This window comes from Pelodiscus sinensis, chromosome 22 (assembly GCF_052426305.1).
Source record: "Pelodiscus sinensis isolate ZL-2025 chromosome 22, ASM5242630v1, whole genome shotgun sequence".
In the NCBI taxonomy this organism is placed as follows: domain Eukaryota; kingdom Metazoa; phylum Chordata; order Testudines; family Trionychidae; genus Pelodiscus; species Pelodiscus sinensis.
This window is the reverse complement of record NC_143073.1, coordinates 21,344,958-21,370,772: the sequence shown is the minus strand read 5'-3', so window position 1 is coordinate 21,370,772 and position 25,815 is coordinate 21,344,958. Positions and strand designations below refer to the sequence as shown.

The 25,815-nt window shown below is 51.7% G+C and overlaps 1 protein-coding gene across 1 annotated transcript; it reads left to right on the top strand.

The window, feature by feature from the left end:
- Positions 1-1,727: 1,727 nt before the first annotated feature.
- LOC142819703 (trypsin-like) lies at positions 1,728-13,814 on the top strand. The gene is made up of 6 exons (XM_089772566.1): positions 1,728-1,809; positions 2,736-2,824; positions 5,137-5,302; positions 8,485-8,738; positions 12,146-12,282; positions 12,830-13,814. The coding sequence occupies exons 2-6, from the start codon at positions 2,779-2,781 to the stop codon at positions 12,986-12,988; spliced, it is 762 nt and encodes a 253-aa protein (XP_089628692.1). The 5' UTR covers positions 1,728-1,809; positions 2,736-2,778; the 3' UTR covers positions 12,989-13,814.
- The last annotated feature ends 12,001 nt before the right edge of the window (positions 13,815-25,815 follow it).

Here is a 25,815-nt window from a genome sequence, read left to right as displayed (position 1 = left end):
CATTGCGGGGCAGCGGGTCGTGCAGCAGTTGCTTTTAAAATGGGGAGATGTGCGTCCCCCTCACCTTTCCCTGGCTGTAGAGGTGAGTGCCAGAGGGCAAAGGGAGGAGAGGAGCAGAAGGGCACGGAGTATCTGGGGGCAGTGGTGGCATGAGAGTGGGGCTTCAGGAGAAGGTGTAGGGAGTGGGGTCTTGAGGGCAGTAGTAGAAAGGTGTGGTGTGGTGGGGGGGACTTCACAGAGTCTCAGGAGCATGGGGTGTCATGTGGGGGAACCACGGTGAGAAGAGGTGGTGAGGGGCAGATGTACCAGGGCCAGGAGCGGAGCCAGGGTGGGGCATGGATGTCTTCCCCCTACTTTTAGGGAACTTACAACACCACTGTCTCCGCGCTGAGACAGGAAGTGCCCAGGTTTCTTCCAGACTCATGTCTGTGTCCAAATTCTGTGGCTGCTGCCAGAGGATCATTTTTGCCTTTGGCCAGAGGCAGGTCCACAATTTGGCAACTGTAGTGCTCCGAAAAGCTGTATCTAGACAATTGTTTCTCAACCTTTGTTTATAAAGTACCCATTTGAAAAAAAAAAAAGATAAGTTCCCTCAGTACCTACTGTTGTCAGACACACACAATTTTTTCTACCCTTCAACAGATTTGTTGAAACAACTTAATCATAGACTGGTGGGCTGTGTCTACACTGGCATGAATTTCCGAAAAAGCTTAAAACGGAATACTATTCCGTTTTCAGGTTTTCTGGAAAAGGAGCGTCTACATTGGCAGGCTGCTTTCCTGGAAAAGCCCTTTTCCCGGAAAAGCGTCTGTGGCCAATGTAGACGCGCTTTTCCGGTAAAGAGCTCCGATCGCCATTTTCGCAATCGGGGCTTTTTTCTGGAAAAGACTACTGGGCTGTCTACACTGGCCCTTTTCCAGAACAGTGTTCAGGAATAAGGACTTATGCCCGAGCGGGAGCAGAATAGTTTTTCCGGAATAGCGGCTGTTTTTGTGCAGTAGAGCATCGTTGCTTTTCCAGAAATTCAAGGGCTAGTGTAGACAGCTTGCAGCTTATTCCGGAAAAGCAGCTGATTTTCCAGAATAAGTGGCCCAGTGTAGACACAGCCATGGAGTTACATCTGGCTGCAGATGGAGGTGCGGAGTCAGGGGGTCCCCGACGTGCCTTCACCCTCTCCCCCCTAGACTTCTCTCGAGTACCCCTAAGGGTACTCGTATCACTGGTTGAGAAACACGGGGCTATGCCCCTCGCTGCCCCCCGCAAAGAGAGGGGGTCAGGTGTGGGTTATGGGCTGTCTGACCTAGCCCTCGGGAATGCGACTGGGCCGCCATCCTGGAAGTCAGAGTCCGAGGCAGCCCCAGGGTAAACCCAGCGCCGAATATCAGGAAGCAGGGCCTGGTTACCCGCAGTTGAGGACACCCACAGTCGGGCCAGGTCAGGACACCAGGAAGAGAGGAGGAAAGACACATTCCGGAGCAGGGCAGGAGGTGCAGGGAGGCAGGTTTGGCCACTGCAGTTCCGAGAAGGTGCCGTTCCAAGGGCTTCCTGCCGGATTCCCAACAGGGTAAAGGCTAGTTCCCTCCCCCACTCTCCAGCACCAGCCGATAGCAGCCAGGTGTCTCGGGGTGGAGGGAGGCTCCTAGGGGCTAAAATATTGATCATCTGCTTAGATCCAGTCATGACAGTGACTCACAGGGATGGCCCGTTTCTAGGGATATAAAGTGGCCCATTCCGGAGGCTTCTCAGCTTTTTCCAAGTCACAACCGCTGGGGACTCGTCTGCTCCCGAGGGCTCTGCCAGGAGCTACAGGTAAAGCGGGGCCAGTTCGGCCCCCATCGTCAGCATATGTGGCTGGGGGCGGGGGCATGTCGATGGGTGCACAGGAGGTTCCTGCGGCTTCGGGAGTGGTGCAGAGAGGAGGTCCAGGACATCCCACTGTTACTGAGAAGATCATGGGGAGGCATCTCGCTGCTATGGGGGTGATTTCGGGCTGCCAGAGCATCACCCAGTTTTCGGGGGACTGCTGTTATTGGGGGTGGGGTGCAATGGGGTTCTCAGGAAGAACGGACGGTTTGGCAGTTTAGCGGCTCAGCTGATAATAGGGAGACATGACTTCTAATCACTGGGCTGCCACTGCCTCCCTGTCGGACATTGGCCAAGTCATGTAGCTGCTCTGTGCCTCAGTTTCCCAGCAGTGCAATGGGGACAATAGCCCTGCCCAGCCTCACAAATGGTTGCGGGTTAAGCACAGCACCTGATCTGGGGTGCTGCCGTGATGGGAGCCACCTGGCACTGGAGAGCTATTCATTTCTCTGTTGTAGAGCTGCTGGGGGAAGTGGGGGCTCTGTTACTGTGGCAACGCATGAGAAGGGGAACTTGGAGAAGAGGGTGGGCTCAGGCCAGCTCATGGAGATCTTTGCCGGCTGGCTTAAGATTTCATCCCTCCCCCCACAACAGGTCAGATGGTTCCATGGAACGTGCCCCTGGGGACGCCTCTGGGTGGAAGTGGATGATGGGGCTGAGTTGGGGGAGACTGGCCCCCCTTGACACCACACGATCCCAGTGTGTTTATCCATGAGGGGCTCTGCTATCGCCCTACGGTACAGGCAGGGTAGCTGCGGGGCAGGGAAACAGCTTGCTCACGCCTGACTCCTTAGCGAGCACTTTACCTGAGGGTCACCCGTCCTCCTCAAGGCACCCCCGGCCAACGATTCCCTGTCGCTCTCTCCCTGCAGTAAACCAGCGACGTCGCCGACTGTTCCCATCGCCACGGCCACCATGCAGCTCCTGATCCTCGCCGTGCTGGTCGCTGGGGCAGCAGCAGGTAGGGAAGAGCCTGGCGAGAAGCCACCGTTGGGAGGTGGGGGAGGGTTCTGCAGTTTCGCCACAGGCCCTACAGGGTCCAGAGTGACTTAGACAAATTAAAGGATTGGGCCACTAGAAATCTGATGAAGTTCAACAAGGACAAGTGCAGAGTCCTGCACTTGGTACAGAAGAATCCCAAGCATAGTTACAAGCTGGAGACCAACCACTTAAGGAGTAGTTCTGCAGAAAAGGACCTGGGGGTTACAGTGGATGAGAAGCTGGATATGAGTCAATAGGGGGCCCTTGTAGCCAAGAAGGCTAATGGCATATTAGGTTGCATTAAGAGGAGCATTGCCAGCAGATCCAGAGATGTCATCATTCCCCGTTATTCAGCTCTGCGGAGGCCACATCTGGAGTATTGTGTCCAGTTCGGGGCCCCCCACTACAAAAAGGATGTGGACGCATTGGAGAGGGTCCAGCGGAGGGCAACCAAAATGATTAGGGGGCTGGAGCATATGACTTATGAGGAGAGGCTGAGGGACTTGGGTCTGTTTAGTCTGCAGAAGCAAAGAGTGAGGGGGGACTTGATAGCAGCCTTCAACTTCCTGAAGGGAGGTGCCAAAGAATGGAGAGAGGCTGTTCTCAGTAGTGACGGATGGCAGAACAAGGAGCAATGGTCTCAAGTTGTGGTGGGAGAGTTTCAGGTTAGATATTTGGAAAAACTATTTCACTATAAGGGTGGTGAAGCACTGGAATGGGTTCCCTAGGGAAGTAGTGGAGTCTCCATCCCTAGAGGTGTTTACGTCTAAGCTTGACAAAGCCCTGGCTGGGTTGAATTATTTGGGATTGGTCCTGCCTAGAGCAGGGGGCTGGACTTGATGACTTTCTGAGGTCTCTTCCAGTTCTATGATTCTCTGATTCTATGAGTGTCTTAGACGTGGCATAAGAGAAGTTGCTTCTCAGGAAGCGCAGAGTTCCAGGAAGTGCCTAAATTGGTTCCACTGGTTGCGAAAGGGGATTAACATAGACAGGCCTCACCGCTGATGAGCCTCCATTGTTTGTGGGGCCGGCCGGCAGCCCTGATTTCACAAGGCGTTTTCGTCCCGCGTCAGGACAGAAGGGAAGAATTTTGAAATTTCCCACAAACTGGAATGTTTTGGGGGGAGAAAAATCTGCTTCTCTGAGACGTCAAATGTCTTTACATGCAAAGCATTTGTAAAAACATACAGAGCAGAGCGCCATTTCGAATAGGACGCTAATTCTTTTAAGAAAAAAAATCATGTGTATAAAACTATTTTTGAAAAATCAAAATGGCTTTTTTCCAGTAATGTCAGATACACATCCCATGACTCACCAGGCACCACTAGATAAGGAGAAGCCAGTGCATCATGGGATTCCCAGGCTATGAGGCATCCTGGGAGCTGTAGTTTGATTGTGGAGGCCGGCCCATAGAGGTTGATTTCTTTGGATCTGATAAAAGAAGTCACCTGGCTACCAGCTCATTTCCAGACACTTTCAGCTTCAGCCAAATGGCATTTTCCAATAGGAAGAAAAAAGTTTCAATTATTTGTATTGCGGCAAAGCCGAGAAACGCCACTCGGTGACCGACTCTGGGCACTGCTGAGCCTGTGCTAACGGTGATTTCCGGAGACCGATCATTTGATCCGCTCTGGGGGCTTTTTCTTGGAAACAGCAAAAGGCGCTTTCCTGACTCTAGGGCCGCAGTTCCCAATCACTGGTCCACAGAGCGGTGGAGGGCCATGAACACCTGCCAGGCCACACCCCCAGCTGCTAATGAGCCCCGCCCACCGGGGAGCTCCATTCCCTATAAGGTGCGCACCTCTGTGCCCGCTAACAATTCTCCTCCCTCCCTCCCCCGGCGAGTGGCGCTGCAGACTGCCCTGTGTGCTGTGGCTGCAGCCGGGCCGTGGTGAGGCTGTCCCTGCCGGGCGAGCCTCACCAGGGCCTTGGTTCCAGCTCCGATGGCAACCACGTGGCCTGGATGATGGGGCTGCATGGTGGGCGGCTGCCCCGTGTCCTTTCTGCTGCAGAGCTGAGCGGGCCAAGGGCAGGCACATCAGGAGAAAGACAGAGTCGCTCTCCCTCCCCCATGGCAAGCTGCGCAGAAATGGGGGTGTTGAACCCCATGTGGCCTATGAGCCGGTTCTGCCTGGGACAGCCGCAGGTCACCTCGTGCTCTGCATGGCTGTGCACAAGTGGCAGCTCACAGAAGCTAATGGCCCTTCTGCCACCAGTCAATTCATTCGGCCGTGGCTGATGCTCGCCCCGGCCTCTGGCCGGCTGCTGGCTGACGTGAACCTCTCTCCACAGCAGCCTTACAGGGAGTGGAACGCATTATCATTGGTGGGAAGCCCTGCATTGCCAGCTCCCGGCCCTATCAAGTGGCTCTCATGAAGGACGGCCACATCCACTGCGGCGGGAGCCTGGTAGAGAAGAAGTGGGTGTTGACTGCCGCGCACTGCAACAAAGACCTCGGGTACGTTGGCATGGAGGTGGTGGGAGGAAGGAGGAGGCCATGTTCCCAGTTCTTATCTTCTCCTTGGGGTCCCCCCGTCTGTGCCGACGCGTCCCACTGCCCCTCCCAAATCTCAGCCTAACCCTCCCGTTTTTCCAGCCCTTGCACCATTTTGTGGCTCTTCTCTGCACCCTTAGATGTGGCTGCCCAGCCCGGAGGCGGCAGGCCCGTATGGCTCTCCCCAGTGGTGTGGGCTGAAGGAAACTCGCCCCCACGCTTGTCAGCATCAGTCCTTGGAGCATCCCCCTGGTTCTTCAAAATACAGCACTATTCCGACCGGCCCCTTCTTAGTCTCCTCTTTTCTAAGCTAAAAAGTCCCAGTCTTTTAATCTCTCTTCATATGGGATCCCTTCCAAACCCCTCATTATTTGTTTCCCTTTTCTCAACTTTTTCCAATGCCAATAGATCTTTTTGCGATGAGGGGAGCACGTCTGTACGCAGTAATCAAGATGTGGGCGTATTATGGTTTTATACAGTGGCAATAAGATATTTTCTGTCTTATTCTCTATCCCCCTTTTCAATTATTCCTAACATTCTGTTTACTTTCTTGACTGCCGCTGCACACTGAGTGGATGTTTTCAGAGAACTATCCACAGGGATTCCAAGATCTCTCTCTTGAGTAGTTGTAGCCAAATGAGTCCCCATCATATTGTACGTGTAGTTGGGATTATTTTTTTCCAAAGTGAATCACTTTACATTGATCAACATTTAATTTCATTTGCTGTTTAGTTGCCCTTATGTGTGTGCACAGGTACCTTTTGGTCTCTGGGATTACGGACATTGTCCATGTAGCTCTATTTCAAAGGTGTTTGCTCCTGGGGTAACATCCCACAAGGCAGTTTACTTCCCGTCTGGCCAGCACCTTGTGTAAGGGCAGTTTTTTCAGGAGCCTTATGCAGCCAGGTAGTTCATGTAAGCCTAGGGACGGAATTCCTGATTTGGGGTGAAAACGGCTGCTTTGGTAATGACAAAATGCCCCACAAATTCAGGATGTACTCAGCCGTGTGGGCTGGTTTGCCTGAGGATGGGGTTGCACATCACTGTGGGTTCCTCTCTGGGCTTCTCTCTCCACTCCATGGAGAGCTTCTCCCTGTCTGCCCCCGCACTCCGCATCCGCCTGCTCTTCTCTGGCAGCAGCATGGGAGGGCTTCTTGCTGCCAGACTGGGGCCAGAGAGGAGCTCCCAGCCTCGGCAGCTCTGCTCCGACCTGCAAGAAGGCCCCAAGCAGCATGTGGGAGGAGGAGGAAGGAAGCCCCGAGCCCAGGCCACCAGGAGAAGGGGGTGGACACCAGACTCCCAGAAGAAGCTGCGTAAATGGAGGTTGGGTGCTTAGTTGTATACAGCCCCATCTTTCATAAACTGATCCTGGATCCTTTGCCCCTGGGTTTTGGCTTGGAGGGACCAGATGTCCCAGCAATATTGGGATCATCCCAATATAGAAGGTCTGCCCTCTGTATGCAACCCTACCCCCGCCTGAAAAACATGACCTGGCCTTTCACACTGTCCTCGGCTCCCCCTACTCATGAGACCCACTAAATATGGTTCGTTTTACTTTTGACTCATCCAGTGCACTATGGTCGCTCATCCCAAGTTACACCTCCGTGTGGTAGCACTGAGAATGGCAAAGAGCAAATCTGGGTTAAAGAATTTCTACAAATCCGAATGTCAGGGGAGAAAAGTTTATTTTGGTTGTTGCGAAAATGTTCGCAAAATAAACTAATAGGGCCCTCATAAAGAAATAGGCTCAGATGCAAATTGTAGCATGTTTGAAAAGGTTGACAAGAGATATTGACATTTTTAAACATATGATTAGTATGTTTTCATTTATTATTATTATCAGGGCTCAACAAACTATTGAATCTACTCACCCGTGGTGAGTAGATTTCAACCTGGAGTCCCGTTGACTGGGCTGACGAGCGGCTTTCGTCGCCGTTTGTCAAGCCCTGATCATTAATTCTCATAGACTCATAGACTTTAAGGTCAGAAGGGACCATTATGATCATCTAGTCTGACCCCCTGCACAGTGCAGGCCACAGAATCTCATCCACCCCTCCTAGAATAATCCTCTCACATATGTCTCAGATATTGAAGCCTTCAAATACTTTGAAGGCCCCAAGATGCAGAGAATCCTACAGCTGTGATCTCCGCCCCATGCTACCGAGGAAGACAAAAAACCTCCAGGGTCTCTGCCCATCTACCCTGCAGGAAAATTCCTTCCCAACACCAAATATGGCGATCAGCTAAACCCTGAGCATGTGTTCAAGACTCACCAGCCAGACACCCAGAAAGTTCTCTATAGTAACTCCATTGACCTATTTCCCACTGATAATGAATGGTCAATTAGTTACCAAGATCATGTTCTCAAACCATCCCCTTATAGAACTGGAAGAGACATCAGAAGGTCATCAAGTGCAGCCCCCTGCTCTAGGAAGGACCAATCCCATCTAAATCAACCCGGCCAGGGCTTTGTCAAGCCAGGACTTAAACACCTCTAGGGATGGAGACTCCAATATTATTATTATTATTATTATTATACAAGTATGATAATGCCTGTTTAGCGTAACTCAGGATGTATCTACACTGCACCCTTAACTGGAACTACACAACTTACATAGCTTATTTCGAGGTTATTTCAGCCGGGTAAAACCGGACAGAAGAAGCAGCCGTGTCAGCAAAAGTGGCTAAGAATGTGAGGAAGGGGAATCGTCAGACCGGGGAACAACTAACGAACTATATTGCGTAGGTGTGGCAGGAGAACAAAGCAGCTTATGTCCAGCCATTGGGTCTAAAAATAACTGAACCAACTATGCAGTGCACAATACCATGGAAATGGAGGATACATGCATAGGGTGAAACTTGTGTATAAAGTAACCAATACTTGTATTTTTGTGTCTGTGGCCTGCCCCATACATGCCCTTCCCCATGGCTCTGCTCAGTTCTGTGATAGAGAAGTGTGTGCCAAGAAAAAACCAAGATCAGATGTGTCTGGAGTCAAAGTGAGCCGTACGGGACCCAAGCTGGCGAGGTCTCAGAGGTCGCCTCTGCCCCAGGAAATCCACTCGTGGCCCAACACTACTTGCTTGTGTGCCACGAGCTTTGACTCGCCTCCCCTTGATCTCCTCCTTTGCCCTGTCTCCACGCAGGTCAGTGCGGGTGCATCTGGGGGATTATAATCTGAAGACGAACGAAGGCACAGAACAGATTCGAGGAGTTAAAAATATCATCGTGCACCCGGAGTATAATAGCCAACTTAAGGACAATGACTTCATGCTCCTGGAGTTGGATGAACTGGCTGAACTCAATAGCAACGTGAGCACAATCAGCCTGGCAACCCAGTGTCTTGCGCCTGGAACAAAGTGCACCGTGTCAGGATGGGGCACCGTCACGACCCCCGAAAGTAAGCGGCTCTGGGGCATGGAAGGGAGGGATTGAGGTTGGGCTCAGCGTCGGGAAGGGGGTTGATGATCGTTAGGGAGACCTTGCTAATGGGTTGTCAACAGTCCTTGGCTTCTCACACGGGACATTTTTCAACTTGAAACAATTGTTGCTGCAAAATGCCGTTTCGACAACACCAACATCTGGGGAGATCTCACAAGAATATAAGAACATAAGAACGGCCAGACAGGGTCAGACCAAAGGTCCATCTAGCCCAGTGTCCTGACTGCCGACAGTGGCCAATGCCAGATGCCTCAGAGGGAGGGGTCACCCCAGGTAATCCTCACATGATCTCTCCCCTGTCACCCACCTCCAGAGAAACAGAGGCCAGGGACACCATTCCTACCCATGCTGGCTAATAGCCAGGGCTCGACAAATTGCTGAATCTACTCGCCCGTGGCAAGGAGATTTTAGTTGGTCGTGCTACAAGCCCCATTCACCAGCGCTTTGCACGTGCACAGTGCCAGTCTTGCGCATGCACAGAGCGTGGCTGGCAAGTGGCTCTGGCTGGGGTTTGGCTACCCTGCTAATAGCCATTGATGGACCTAACCTCCATGAATCTATCTAGCTCTTTTTTGAACCCTGTGAAAGTTCTAGCCTTCACCACATCCTATGGCAAGAAGTTCCACAGGTTGAGTGTGCACTGAGTCCAGAAAAACTTCCTTTTGTTTGTTTTAAACCTGAGGCCTATTAATTTTATTTCATGACCCCTAGTTCTTATATTGTTGGAATAAGTAAATAACTTATCCTTATTCAAATTGTTTCCATACCAGTCATGATTGTATAGACCTCTATCAAATCACCCTTTTAATCTCCTCTTTTCTAAGATAAAAAGTCCCAGTCTTTTAATCTCTCTTCATCTGGGACGAGGTGTACTGATAGTTAGGATTAGGAAGCCTAATCCGAACTATCTAGTCCGTGTCGCGTGTAGCCGTGCGGCACGGGGTTCGCACTAGCCGGCTTTTAAAAATGGCGGCGCCGGCTTTATGCTAATGAAGCCCAGGAAATTCAAATCCCGGGCTTCATTAGCAAGTTCGGTATGCATACATTACCCCCCTAGTTCGAACTAGGGGGGTAGTGTAGACATACCCTTAGTTTGGTGAGATCTTTTTGAAGCTCTTCACAGTCTGCTTTGATCTTAACTATCTTGGGCAGTTTAGCATCATCTGTAAATTTTGCTGCTTCACTATTTACCCCTTTCTCTAGATTTATACATAACTTGAATAGGATTGGTCCCAGGACAAATGGGGGGACGCCCACTAGTTACCTCTCTCTGCTCAGAAAACTGACCATTTATTCTCACCCTTTGTTTCCTGTCTGTTAACCAGTTATCAGTCCATGAAAGGACCTTCCCGCTTATCTCATGACAACTTACTTTGCTTACAACCTTTGGTGAGGGACCTTCTCAAAAGCTTTCTGGAAATCTAAGTACATTACATCCACTGGATTCCGCTTGTCCACCTGTTTGTTGACCCCATCAAAGACCTCTAGCCGATTAGTAAGGCATGATTTCCCTTTACAGAAACCATGTTGACTTTCCCCCAACAAATTATGTTCATCTAAGTACCCGACAATTTTATTCTTTACTAGGGTTTCAACTAATTTACCCGGTACTGACGTTAGACTTACCAGTCTCTAATTGCCAGGATCATCTGTAGAGCCCTTTTTAAATATAGGCGTCACTTTAACTATCTTCTAGTCATTAGGTAGGGAAGCTGATTTAAATGATAAGTTACAAACCACAGTTAACAGTTCAGCAGTTTCCCATTTGAGTTCTTTTAGAACTCTTGGGTGAATGCCATCTGGCCCCGGGGAGTTATACTGTTTATTTTATCCAGAATAGCCTTTCCCCTTGTAGGTTCCAGAACCAGCTGCTCCAAGAAGCAGTCATTTAAGGTATCAAGAAATTGTACCTCTGCATCCCGTCCTGAGGTGACGTGGACCCAGTCAATATGGGGTTAGATTAAATCCCCCACTATTAGAGAGTTTTTTATTTTGATAGCCTCTGTAATCTCCCTCAGCATTTCATAGCCACTGTCACTGTCCTGCTCAGATGGTCTATAATATATCCCTTCCTTTATATTTTTAGTACTGGAGCATGGAATTACTACTCATAGGCTATGTCTACGCTGGCGCGATCTTGCGCCAGAGCTATGCAAATGAGGTTAAGCGTGGAATATCGATGAGCCTCGTTTGCATATCTAATGAGCCACCATTGCTGCAGAAGAGGCTCTTGCGCAAGAAGGAGCTGTCTACAGTGATTATTTTCAGGAATATCGGCATTGCGCAAGTGGGTTTTCTTGTGCAAGACGGGGCAGTGATGAAAGTTCCTTTTTGCGCAAGAGCCTCTTCCGCAAAAATGACGGCTCATTAGATATGCAAATGAGGCTAAGCGATATTCCACGCTTAGCTTCATTTGCATAGCTCTGGAGCAAGATCTCGCCTGTGTAGACATAGCCCTAGAGATTCTATGGACCATCGAAGATCCTTTAAGATTCTTACTTCATTTGATTCTACATTTTCTTTCACATATAGTGCCACTCCCCTCTCCCCAAGCACGACCTGTTCGATCCTTCCAATATATTTTGTATTCCGGTATGACTGTATATCTCATTTGTTTCAGAAAAAAATCACACACACACACACACACACACACACACAAACTTTGCATTTTGAAAGCATGGAGACACAATGGCATTTTTTTCTATTCGATACATTTTCTTTGGAAATTTCCTTTCCTTTTGATTTCAAAGCACTTTTAAAACATTATGAAGTCTCATGTTACCTGTAACTTAAAAGCCCACTTCTTTGGGTTTATCCCACAGAAACTCATGACACTGTGTATTTTTGGAAGTCTCTAATGTGCCACAGGACTACTCGTAGGTTTTAAAATGTCACAGACATGTTTCCAGTCACAAGGAAAACTAAAATATCGCAACATTTGGTATCTAAAAATAACAACTCTTTTGACCTGAAATGAGGGTTTTTTCTGGGTTTTCTGTTAGTCAAATATCTCCTGTTTTAGAAAAGGAATATGGGCAGATCCCAGCTGGGTCAATGGGCTGTAGCTCCACTGGAGTCAACTGGACAGATCCCAGCTGGGGTTAATGGGCCAGAGCTCCACTGGAGTCAATGGGACAGATCCCAAGAGGAACCAATGCAGAATAGCTACATTGAGGTCAATGGGGCAGATCCCAGCTGGGGTCAATGGGCCGTAGCTTCAGTGGGGTCAATGGGTCCAGATCCTGAGCTTGGCTCAAGCAGACATCGTTCCATTGGGGTCAGTGGATCTATGCCAGTTGAGGGCCTTACACTAAGGTTAAGTCTCTTGCACCCTCCTCACAAGCGTGTTTTCCTGTCATTGCCCAGAGACCTTCCCTGACGAATTACAGTGCGTAGAGCTCTACAGCATCAGCCAGGACAGCTGCAAGGAGCGTTACAGGGGCTTGATCACAGAGAACATGCTCTGCGCCGGCGTGGAAGAGGGCGGCAGAGACTCATGCCAGGTAAGGGGCAACCTTGGAGATCGGGGCAGGTGCCAGGTGTCGGCGCTCACAGGGCTCGGTACTGTCCTATCCCCGGCAACCTCCAAATCCTTCCAGGCTGCTGCTGAGGGGCAGTCGTCAGCCCTCCCACTTGCCCCCTGGAAGAGCAGCCAGTCTGCCCCCCAGCTGCACCAAGGCCTAAATGCTCCAGTCACTTCTTTGGCCTGCCCTGACCCCCAGCACTGGTGGAGAAAACTGAGTTCACCTGACCCCATTTCTGCTCTTTACACCCTTCCTGTCTGTATGTCCCGGCTGCCCCATGTGGTAGGTCTGTCTGGCTGTCGCCCTCTGCTGGAGGGGATGGGCCTGTTGTGTGTCTGTGTGTGTGTATGTGTCTGAGTGTCTGTGTCACCCCCTGCTGGAGGGGACGGGAGTTGTGTGTGTGTGTGTGTGTGTGTGTGTGTGTGTGTTTGTCTACCGCCCCCTTCTGGAGGGGCCGGGTCCTGCTCGCTGTGCACATGCGCTTGGGTTTCACTGTGTTTGCTGATACCTCCGTGTTTCTTTGCAGGGTGATTCCGGAGGCCCACTGGTCTGCGAGGGGATGCTGCAGGGCGTGGTCTCCTGGGGAACACCTATTTGTGCCCAGCGGGGACTGCCTGGGGTCTACGCCAATGTCTGCAAAGCCGTCCAGTGGGTGAGGGACACCATAAGGGACAGGCCCACCTAATGGGACTGAGGACTCACAGCACAGCACGCCTGCCACAGTAACCCACCAACCCCCTCCCCTGCTCCCCACCATGCCTCTCCTCACCTCATCACAGCACCGGGGGGATACTGAGTGGAGTGTGGAGAGATTGCCCGGGCAGCACTGTGCTGGGGGTATTGAGGAGCGGCCAATCCAAAGCAGCCAGCAGTTACAACACAGACCTGACACAATCCAGCAACTGGATGAAAAATGTGCAAGTGGCATAAAAAGCCCAAATCAGCCTGGAGATTGTGAGATTGGTTCAGAAAACATGAGATCAGCTTGAAATTCTCTCAGCTGGTTTCCAAAAACCATAAAAGCCCTGAATCAGCCTGGAGTGAACAGGAGCAGTTCAGAAATCCAAAGGCCAATTTGAAAAATCAAGAGATTTGCTTTAGAATCTCGGGATTGGCCGGACAACCACAAAACCTCTGTACTCACCACAAGATCCACCTGACGACTGTGAGGTGGGTTTCCAGATGAAGAGAGTGGATTAAACATTTGGTCCTGGTCTACACTAGGACCTTATTTTGAAATATGTGCCCCCATGGTCGAATTCCTAAGTGCTGCGCCCACACTAAGGGTATGTCTACAATGCCACCCTAGTTTGAACTACAGTAGCTAATGTAGGCATTTGACCTTGCAAATTAAGCCCAGGATTTAAATATCCTTGGCTTCTTTTGCATGTTCCCGAACATCCCCATTTTTAAATGCCCCGTAGTTCGAACTACCTGCCCGCGGCTACAGGCGGAATTAAGCTCCTAATTCGAACTACCGTTATTCCTCATGAGGCTCCCATTCCATGAGAAATACACACATTTTGCGGGAGAGAGGGAGGGCGGATAGAGGGAGGGGAGGTCAGGGGGAAAGGTTGGGGAGGGGAGAAGGAGCTCCATTGTGAATGGGTGTGAAAAGCTGACATGTTTAACCTCCAGCACAGCGAGAATGCTAAAAAAAAATGGTCTTGCTCATGATGAAACGTTGCAGGTCTACAATAAAAGTATTTTATTCCTATAACCCTGCCTCCTTTGGCTGCATAAAATGTTTTGCAAAAGAAAAGAACCCAGGCTTCAGGGCAGCGTTGGCATTTTGAATCATAAAGGCTTTATTTTCCGAAAGATCCCATCTAGACTGGCGCTTTTCTCCGGCAAAGCCCCGAGCTGGAAAAAAGCGGCAGCCATGTTCATGCAAATGCCGCGGGGGATATTTAAATCCCCGCGGCATCTGCAATTCCAACTGGTCTTATTAGCATCCCTTTTCCTGAAAAGGGTGCCAATGTAGACACAGCCTAGGTGTTAGACAGAAAGTAATTGAGATAACCAGGGAGATATGGACAGGAGATTGCTGAGACTTGATATGGAAATGAAGTTACCTGACTAGTCTCATGGGAATCATGTGAGTTTTGTCCCCTTTTGTAATCCTGTTAATTTTGCTTTCTCTTGTCTGTTTAAATCAGGGGGTTTGAGCCTTGTATGGTGCTCACATTTTCTGGGCATATTAGCAGGGCGGCTTTGCTAATAAACAGCGTGGTCTGACAAAATTGTGAGTCCTGAGTCTGACTTTGATACCATGCACATTGCACATTGTGACACTTCTTAGTAACATCAGTACAGTGGTTACAACGGTTGACATCAGCAATGGGAATAAACCCATGGCAAGTGTACCCTGACAGTGTTGGGCTGTTTGATTTAAAAAGCTGTAGCCTTCCTGGGCAAACACAAGTCTTGCCCCTCCCCCTTGCCCTGTGTGCTCAACTTTAGAATTCCCTATCCCAAAGACAAAGGGCTGGCTGGGTGTATCTCCCTTGCTCACAGTGGCTGTGGAATTTCCTTACTCCCCCCCAGCTAATCAGGTAATCCACAGTTCAGACACTAATCTGCCCCCCCCCCGCTGCTTTCAATCTAGTTTTCCATCTAGTTTTCCAAGTGGGCCACTGCCTCAGAGACAGGGCCTAGGTGAATTACCTGGTAGACTTACAGATTCCTTGTCCTTTCACATAATCAACCTGAAACCATTCCTGTTTCAGCAACACACGCTCCCCAGCATGCGGGTCAAACACAGTCACTTGGTTCCCAGAGGGCTGTTTCATCTCCCTGGCTGCTTCCACCCCACCTGAAACACCCTCCAATCCCTCTGCAACTTCCTTACCCTTGTCCACACAGGATCTTTCTAACTCCAAGTCACCTTCACCCCCTTCAGGCACAGCAAACTGCTGGCCAACCTCACCATAAGGATCCTCTTCCTTATGGCCTTCTGCATGCAAAAGCTCACCTTTCCCTGGCCCTGCAGTAGCCTCTCCCTGCTGAGCCACCACCAACTCCTCCTGAGTTCCCTTAACCTTCTGAACAGGCAGGTCTCCACACAGCCCCCCTGCAGGAAAACACACAGACTCATCTGGGGGAGATCAGAGACATCTCCCTCCCCCTCGCAGCTTTCTAGACTGCTACACGCTTCCATACTGTCTGTAGGTACCACACTTACCACACCCTGCTGCTCCCTGGGTGTCCTGGCCAGGGCAGTACCCTGATCACACAGAGTCACTCTCCTCCCTCCCAGCAACACACCAGCCACAGGCGACACACAAGCACCAGACTGGTCTGATCCCTGGGATCCTAACATGATGCTGACTGGACCCACCCCAGTCGCAGCATCACTCTCCCAGCAGACACAAACCAAGGGGCCTCCCCTTTCTGGGCTTCAGCTGTCCCCAGAGCACTCTCCTCAGCCGTTCCAGGCTGACGGGCACCTCCTGCAGACAGAGAGCTGGGAAGAGACCCTTCCCCCTCTGGCCTGCTGCCCCTCCCAGCAGCCACACTCCCAGGGTCCACACACAGAGGTTGCTCACACTGAGCTCCAGAGGTGGATGAGTTTTGCGGGGTCCCCTTTTGGAGGAAAAAATAGAAAAAGGCCTCAAACGTGCAAATTGAAGGCTATTTTCATATTAAATGTAAATTGGGTAAATTTGATAGAATCTTAATGCAGTTAGAAAATATTTATTTTAATTATATTGTAAGACATTCTTATACACAATTCTGCTTTAATATTAAACATTTTCATTTGTATTTGTCTCCTTCTTCTGCCTCACTCTCTCTCTCTTTCTCTTCTCCTCCCCTTCCTGTGATGCTCCAGCCACCCCACTCGCCCTGCCCTATATCCGCCGCTGCTGAGCTCCCTCAAATAAATCACCTTCAGCTTGTGCAGGTTTGGTTTTACACCAGCCAACAACTCATCCCTCTCCAGAACTTGATCTTTCCCTTCAGCTAAAACTTCACTCTGGCCAGCCACTCCAGACTTCCTGCTTACTGGGCTCTTCCTGCCCTGTGTCTGATTCCAGCCTCGCCTCTGAGGCTTCAGGCAGACAAGCAGAAATCATAGGAACAGACACACAGCTCTCTCCCTCCAGCAAACCTGGCTCCCAATAGGATTGACCAGCCACAGACAATGCCTCAGGATCACACTCACCCCTTTCACAAACCTCCCTGTTAGCTACAGACAGCACAGAAGATGGAAGTGGGGGTGCACCCGCACTTGCCCACCGAGGTGCTGATGGGGAATGACCTAGAGGAGTGGCCCCATAAATCCCAGTGGGCTCTAGTCACCACCCGGAGCCAGAGCCAGCGGGGGGCTGACAACGTGGGTCCAGGGAAGGACTCCTGGCAGCATCCTCAGGGTCCCATCCCAGTGGACACGGGGTCCAGCCAGGCTGGGACTCCGGACCTAGGCAAAGGTGGGGAACAGGTCCCGATCCCTGCCTCAGCAGCTGAATTCCAGGCTGAGGTGCAGGCAGACCCCTCCTTGCAGAGGCTGAGGGACCAGGCTGGCCTCCGTGCAGCTCAGCGCCGGGGGAGAGGTGGCGAGGAGAGATTCCTGTGGGAGCATGGATTCCTGTTCCGGGAATGGCTTCCCCCCAGGAAGGCGAGGGCATAGGGGGTCCAGCGGCAGCTGGTCATCCCCCGAAAGTACCGCCTCAAGCTTCTGTATTTGGCCCACGACGTGTGTGACGGCGCGTTGGGGGTCCCCCGTCTCCTGCACCCCAAAATGGCACAAACAGACTGCACCAGCCGGTGGAATAGAGGAAGTTTATTGCCTTTCCAGGTTACAGCACAGCACAGATGTAGTCTGGTCACAGAGCTGGGCTAGGCTGCCTCAGGCCCCCTTGAGATGGGGGAGACTGGGCCCCTAAACTCCAGCCCCTTTCCCTAGGCTGTCTCCTCCATGCTTCCAGCCAGCAACTCACTAACTCTCTTCCAGCCCTGCCCCCCAGCCAGGGCAGCATTCCACCTTCCTTTGTTCCTCTCCATGGGGGGTGTCTGGCCATACTGGTTTGCATAGTGACTCATCCTGTTTTGCTGGGTCGTGGTACCCACGGCAGCCAGTGGGGGTTACCCCAGAGCCAGCAGCATAGAAACCAGCCAGGTACCCCCACTACGTCACAGTTCTCCCCCCTTCGAGAGCGAACTGAGCAGGGTCACTCCGCTCGTGACCTAGGGAAGTTCGGGTCCTCTGCGTGGGAACCCGCCCTGGGGACATGGGTGCTCCCCTTGACTCGCGCCGGCCGTGGCGAGGCCCCACATGAGCTGGCTTCCCTCTGTCCACTCGCCGCCCCGCTCCAGGGCGACTGGCACAGGCCTGTCCTCGGGGGTCACACCCACCCTTCCACTGGCCTTGATCTCTGGCCAGGGTCTCTCGGGCCGGGCCCATGAGCCCAGCGAGCCTTCTCTGGACAGCCAGGGCGGCTTCCACCCCCGATGCTCCATCCAGGGAGGTCTTCCCCTCCCATAACTCTCTCAGCAAGCCCAGAGGGTCCTCTATCTGGGGTAGAGACCCCCAAGCCGCTTTCCTACTGTCTTGGGCCTTCCCGCCCCTCTGGCAGGAGTCACAGGACCGGCAGTACCGCTGCACGGCTGTAAAGATTCCCGGCCAATAGAAGTGCTGGAGCAGCCTCAGCCGGGTGCTCCGGATCCCCCGGTGGCCCCCAACGGGGACGTCGTGGGCCAAATATAGCAGCTTGAGGCGATACCTTCAGGGGATGACCAGCTGCCGCTGGACCCCCCATGCCCTCACCTTCCTGGGGGGAAGCCATTCCCGGGACAGGAGTCCACGCTCCCGCAGGAATCTCTCTTGGACACCTCTCCCCCAGGGCTGAGCTGCACGGAGGCCAGCCTGGTCCCTCAGCCTCTGCAAGGAGGGGTCTGCCTGCACCTCAGTCTGGAATTCAGCTGCTGAGGCAGGGATCGGGACCTATCCCCCACCTTTGCCTAGGTCCGGAGTCCCAGCCTGGCTGGACCCCGTGTCCACTGGGATGGGACCCTGAGGACGCTGCCAGGAGTCCTTCCCTGGACCCACGTTGTCAGACCCCCACTGGCTCTGGCTCTGGGTAGTGACTAGAGCCTGCTGGGATTCATGGGGCCACTCCTCTAGGTCATTCCCCATCAGCACCTCGGTGGGCAAGTGCGGGTGCACCCCCACTTCCTTGAGGCCTTTCTTCGCCCCCCATTTCAGATGCACCCGGGCTACCGGCACCTTAAACGGGGACCCATCTATGCCCTTCAGGGTCAGCTGGGTGTGGGGTAGTATCCGCTCTGGGGCCACTATGTCGGATCGGGCCAGAGTCACCTCCGCCCCCGTGTCCCAGAAGCCCGTCACCTTCCTACCATCCACCTCCAGGGGTATGAGGCACTCGCTCCGCAGGGGCCGTCCTGTCCCCACCCGGTACACGGAGAAATCCGCCTCCTGAGAATCAGACCTCCCAGGGGAGGTGCACTGAGCATCCTTCCCCTCTCTCTTAGCTGAGGTTTGCCTGCCAGCCCCTGCCTCTGGAACAGCCTGCCCTTCCTCCCGCCCCAGCCAGTTAACCCTGGAAAGTCCCCGGTCCTGGGACCTGGTGCACTGAGCCCTCTTGTGGCCTTTTTGCCCACAGCGATGGCAAGTTAGGCTTTGGGCTGTCTCTGTCCAGGCCCTGGCTGGTTCTCTGGGGCACAGACGACCTGTTCCTTGGTCTCGCCCCGTAGTTGACTCCCTCCATCGCTCAGCCGAGATCCGGTCTCTGCGCGGTTCCCTTTCTCTCCGGGACTCCCGTTCACACCCGTACCGGCTCTCCGTGAACTCATCCGCCAGCCTCCCAGCCTCCTGGGGGTTCTCTGGTCTTCAGTCCTTGAGCCACAGCCTCAGTTTGGGTGGGCACGCTTCATAGAACTGCTCCATCAGGACCAGCTTGAGCAGCTCCTCTGCGGTCTGGGCTCCAACTCCAGACACCCACTTGTGGCAGTATTGCGCCAGGCGGGAGGCCAGATCCACATAGGTCTCCCGTGGCCCTTTCTGTATCCCCCGGAACTTCTTCCTGTACATCTCGGGGGTCAGCCCGAACTTGTGCAGCAGGGCCTCCTTGACTCGGTTGTAATCCCCTGGCTGTAGGTCCTCCAGCTGACTGAGCACTCCGGCCACCTCCTGGCTCAGCGCAGGGACGAGCTCCTGCAGCCAGTCAGCTGGAGGGACCTGCTGCAGTCCACAGGCCCTTTCAAAGGCACTGAGGAACCCGTCTATGTCACCCATGTCCTTCAATTGGGCCACCACGAGCCTCTCCAAGCGTCTGGCAGTCCTGGGCCCCTGGGGCCCATCCGCACTTGGCGCAGCCGGTGCCCCACCGGTTCTCCACTCTGCCATGGCCAGCTCATGTTGTCGCTGCCTCTCTCGGTCCTGGCAGTCCCTTTCTTGATCTTGGCGCTCCTTCTCTCAGTCCTGGCGGTCCCTCTCTCAGTCCTCTGCTTCCAATTCCTTTATCTGCAGCTGGATCTCCAGCTGCCGCAGCTCCGCTGGGCTGGCCCCTGCCCTAGATGGGCTACGGCTTGCAGGCCTCCCGGAAGATGCTGTCTCATCTCTCCAGTGGGTTCCAGCGCTCCTCCCCCTCTCTGAGCCTGACACACTCTCAGGGGGGGTCTGGCTGCTTCCCCTGGGGACAAGATCATTCTCTTCCAGCTGGGCAATCAGCTGGGCCGTGGTTGCTTTCTGCACAGGCAAGCCCCTCTCTCTGCACAGCCCCACCAGCTCTGCCTTCAAGAGTCGGGCGTAGGCCATCTGCCCACTGGTCCCATTGGTGCAGACTCACCAGTCTAGTGCTGCAGCGCCCCACGATTCCCAGGAACCGCTTCGCTCTGTCTCCAGCACGCCTGGCTCCAGGGCTCTTGCTTCTACGGTGCCTTGTCGCTCGCCGCTGGAAGCTCCATCCATGGGGTGCAGTGCATCCCACTTCTGACACCAGTGTGATGGCGCGTTGGGGGTTCCCCGTCTCCTGCACCCCGAAATGGCACAAACAGACTGCACCAGCCGGTGGAATAGAGGAAGTTTATTGCCTTTCCAGGTTACAGCACAGCACAGATGTAGTCTGGTCACAGAGCTGGGCTAGGCTGCCTCAGGCCCCCTTGAGATGGGGGAGACTGGGCCCCTAAACTCCAGCCCCTTTCCCTAGGCTGTCTCCTCCATGCTTCCAGCCAGCAACTCACTAACTCTCTTCCAGCCCTGCCCCCCAGCCAGGGCAGCATTCCACCTTCCTTTGTTCCTCTCCATGGGGGGTGTCTGGCCATACTGGTTTGCATAGTGACTCATCCTGTTTTGCTGGGTTGTGGTACCCACGGCAGCCAGTGGGGTTACCCCAGAGCCAGCAGCATAGAAACCAGCCAGGTACCCCCACTACATCACAGGATCACACTCATCCTTTTCACAAACCTCCCTGTTAGCTACAGACAGCACAGAAGATTCACACTCATGCATGTTCTGGGGCTGGGTTAAGGTATCAGCCCGATCACACATAGTAGCCACGCTATAATCACACCCCATACCCACACCGCTATACACTGAACTCCTGGAGGATTCAGTCTCTGTCAGTCTTCCACTCTCTGGTCTGGAGTTTCCTGGGATATTGAACAGCGACTGGAACATTCATGGGAGTAGGGTGGTTGGTTGGAACATCCGGCTTCTTAGCTTTCACCATTTCGAGTGTGGCCTTCACTTTAGTAAGCCTCGCCTGTGCTTCCGCTTCTGCTTGCCGTCGCTTGGCCTCTCGTCGCTCACGCTTCTGCTCTGCTTCTGCTTCTATTGCTGCTAGTCTTGCTTGTTTTCCTGCTTCTATTTGTGCTAGCCTCGCCAGATGTTCTTGTTGGGCGTGCTTCTCCTCTGTCTCTATTTTAGCTAGCCTCGCCAGATGTTCTTGTTGGGCGTGCTTCTCCTCTGTCTCTATTTTAGCTAGCCTCGCCAGATGTTCTTGTTGGGCGCTTTTCTCCTCGGCCTCTATCTGTCGGAGAAACTCCATCGCCTTCTCAGTTAGAGGTCTGCCAGCTACCTTAAAGGCAGCTTCCTGCATAGAAGGCATTGGTGAGGGGAGAGGAGGGCTGCTATACCTTGCTTCTACCCTCTCCTTGGGGGTATGAATCTGCCCTAGAGCTGGACATCATGCCTTAACTAGCCTAGCTATCCAGTTATCCCAAAAGCTATAACAAAATGAACTGTATGGGTAGGATAGTCTGCATCTGGATTAAGCTTAACCTTCTGTCTGCCTCTCCCAAGGCAGCACAGAAAACAAAAGAAAAGGGAAAAAAAGCAAGAGAAAAAAACTGCACAGTGAATGAAAGGCGTCAGTGATTTTCCATATCTGGTTTTCTTTATATGCCCAGGAATGATGATTGGTGGAATAAATAATAAAATGTTTCATGAGCTGGATTCCCATAAGCACCACTGGATAGATTCTACTAGTTAGGTTGGGGTGTACCGTGACTACATATGCTTGGAGAACCATTTCATCTTTGTGTAGGGTAAAATGTACTAAGTTCCACCATGCCATTATTTGTCTCTCCCATCTATAACATCTTCCCTCAACAGTTTCCTTATTTCCAAAGGCAAATTATCTTGTAGACCTTCCCGGATGATTTGATTGACCAATTTCTGGCTTATTTCCTGGGCCTGTGTACAGGCTAATGATAGGGACACATTTAACTCAGTACAGTCCAGCTCAATTTGCTTTAGAGATTGTATTGGCTATGTAAAGACTTGCTCTCTGTGGTCCAGTTTTGCCACACATGGTCCAACGGGTGTCTTCTTGGTTTTTGCTAGGGCTTCCTCCCCCAGTTCTCTCCTCTGGGAACCTGGGGCTTTTAGATTTTGAGAGTCCCCTCGGCTCTGGGGTGGGGACAACAATAAGGGGTTCAATATGTGGGAGGGGGCTGCATGGGCCTGGGTTGGAGTGAGGGATCAGGGTTTAGGCAGGATGCAGGAGCAGGCTGGGATGTGGGGTCTTTCTGTTTTCCGTTCTCTATGCTAACGGAGTGATGCACACGAGGCGAGGGGAGCTTTCAGAGGGGTTTAGGTTAGGGATGTAAGCCAGTAGTCAACTACCCAATAAGGGCAAGTCTAGACTACGTTTTTCTTTTGAAAGAAGATATGCAAATTTGAATTTGCATATCTTCTTCCGATCGCTTTTTCAAAAGAGATTTTTTTCAAAAAAATCAAGCTGTCTAGATGCGATTCTTTCGAAAAAAAAACAAACCCTTTTTGGAAAGAATTCTGCACACCTCATTTTTTGCATATCTTCTTTCGAAAGAAAAACATAGTCTAGATGCGCCCTTTGTGTGGGCTTATTGAGTAGTTTACTCGCCTACTTGCATTTCCCCCCGCCCCCATGCCTTGCTGCCTCTAATAAAAGACTCTTCTAGCCTTTGTAGGCAGGGCCAGCTCTACAGAGTGTGGGGCCCGATTGTGGGGGTGGGATCCCGGGCAGCATGCACAGGATCCCGGGCAGCATGGGGCATGCGTCACGCGTCGGAGGCACGACGCATGTGCCGTGCATCCTGGATGCCATGACACATGCACAGTGCATCCGGGGGCCCACGCATGCACAGTGCCCCGGGAGTACAACACAAGCGTGGCTCCCCGGGACATCACAACGCATGCTCCGTGCGCCTGTGAGCCCCGCGCAAGCGTTGTACTCCTGGCACATGGTGCATGCACCGTGCTCCAGGTGCACAATGCATGTGTCATTTCCCTGGGCGCGGGGCCCCCTCAGGTGCGGGGCCCCACACCGGAGAATCGCCTGAATCAGCCTAAGGCCAGCCCTGTTTGTAGGGTAGCCTCTAAGTTCTTGAGGTGATCCTCCTCATTCCTGCCTGTGACCAGGATGTCATCAAGCTAGCACTGCACTCCTGGCAAGCCACACAAGATCTGGTCCATAGCCCTCTGGAAGAAAGCTGGAGCAGAAGTTATTCCGAAGGGCAAGCGACAGTAACGATAAAGCCCTTTATGTCTCATAATAGTCAACAGCTCTTGGAACTTCTCCTTCATGGTGCATCTGTAAATATGCTTGACTCAGATCAATCTTACCGAACTTTTGTCTCCCAGCCTGGCCCACAAACATGTCATCGATGTAGGGAAGGGGGCATTACTCTGCACACAACACTGGGTTAACAGTGACCTTAAAATCTCTGCAAATCTGGATGGAACCATCTTTCCTCAGTATTGGAACAATTGGAGTTGCCCATAGACTATGGGTAACTGGGATTAGGATTCCATTTCTGTGTAGGTGCTCCAGGTCAGCTTCAACTTTTGACCTAATGGCATATGGCACAGTTCTGGCCATCAGATATTTTGGGTGGCTGCCAAGTTTAATGGTGAGTTTCACAATGATTCCCCTCGTACTTCCCGGATCCTCTCCAAAACCAGCAGCATGTTTCTTTAACACATCGGTCAGACCTGTTTTTGCTTTAGTCATCCAGTGCACGAATGCCCAGTTCCGCAGGATCTTTCTACTCCACAATCTCCCCATTAAGGCTGAGTAATGGCCTTTCGCCACAAACAGTGACAATTCAGCCATCTGTCCATTGAGCGCCACCTTAACATCAGTAGTGTCCTGTAGGGGTACCTCTTCTCCCGCATATGTCTTCAGAACGATCTTTGTTGCCTTTAGCGCTGGATTCTTGGGACACTTCGTGCACCCTAGGGGGTTCACTGAGTGGGCCTCCCGTGTGGCCAGTTCCATGGAGACCGCAGTAGCAACGGCCTTCTGTAGGGTGAGCTGAGCCTCTGTTAATAGGCGCATCTGTATAGCTTCACTGGGCAGGCCACACACTAACCTGTTCTGTATGGCGTTGTTTAACATCTCATAAAATTCAGTGTGCTGCAAGCTTTTTCAAATTTGCTCCAAATTGTACAATTGATTCACTTTCTTTTTGGTCTCTGGTGTGGAACCAAGACCTTTCTGCAATTACCAGTGGTTCAGGATTTCCACAATGTCACCGTAAGATTTGGTCTCTGGCTTAACAGGGAGCAGCAAACTGCGTAGCAGAGAGCAGGTCTTAGTACCTACAACACTTAAAAATATTGGTGCCTTCTTCTCTTCCTTAATGTCATTTGCAATAACAAAAAGTTCCAAACACTCAGTATATACCTGCCATTGCCCTATAGTCTCCTCAGAAGGTCCCAGTGGCCCAGTAAGTGTATAAGAGTAGTCATGGCTGCTGCAACTTCTTTCTTTCTTTCTTTCTTTCTTTCTTTCTTTCTTTCTTTCTTTCTTTCTTTCTTTCTTTCTTTCTTTCTTTCTTTCTTGCCTCTGGGCTCCACCGATCTTTGTTTCAGTTTCCACTATCAGGCTATGTTTAGACTGCAGGCTTCTTTTAGAAGAAGCTTTTTTCACGAGATCTGCCAGAAAAACTTCTTCTGAAAGAGAATGTCCACACCGCAAAAGTGCATCAAAAAAGCGATTTGCTTTTTCGAAAGAGAGCATCCAGACTGAATGGACACTCTTTCATGTGTAAGCTGGGATTGCTATAGACACAGTGGCCACCAGGGCACCTGTGTTTTTTCCTCTTTCCTCTTCTTCCAAAAGAACTCCCTCTTTCCTGTCCACAAGTGCATTTTTGCGAAAGAGCTCTTTAGTAAAAAGGCTTCTTCCTCATAGAATGAGGATTACCAATCCTGGAAAACTCCCTGGGTGCATCTAGACTGGCAAGATTTTGCACAAGCAAAAATTTGCCAGCTGTCTACACTGGCCACTTGCATTTGCGCAAGAGCACTGATGTTTTAATGTAAGAATTCAGTGCTTCTTGAGCAAATACTTTGACGCTCCCGCTCAGGGATAAGCCCTCTTGCGCAAGAATACTTGTGCAAGAGGCCAGCGTAGACAGGCACCTTTATTTTTTGCGCAAGAAAGCCCAATGGCTAAAATGGCCATCGGAGATTTCTTGCGCAAAAGTGCGTCTAGACTGGCATGATTTCCACAAAATCATGCTAGTCTAGACGCAGCCCTCTGTTCTTTTGATTTACTTTCAGAAGAACACAATTGCAGTGTGGACATTCCTAATGTTTTGTCGGAAAAACAGCTGTTTTTCCGACAAAACTTTGTAGTGTAGACACATTGGGCCACTTATTCCGGAAAAGCGGCCGCTTTTCCGGAATATGCTGCGAGCTGTCTACACCGGCCGCTTGCTTTTCCGGAAAAGCAATGACGATCTACTGTAAAATTGTCAGTGTTTTTTCAGAAAAACTATGCTGCTCCCGTTCGGGCAAAAGTCCTTTTCTGGAAAAACTGTTCCAGAAAAGGGCCAGTGTAGTCTTTTCCGCAAAAAATCCCCAATCGCGAAAATGACAATCAGGGCTTTTTTCCGGAAAAGTGCATCCACATTGGCCATGGACACTTTTCCGGAAAAAGTGCTTTTCCGGAAAAGCATCCTGCCAATGTAGACACACTTTTTCCGGAAATACTTATAACGGAAAACTGTTCTGTTTTAAGCATTTCCGGAAAAGGGTGCCAGTGTAGACGTAGCCACTGT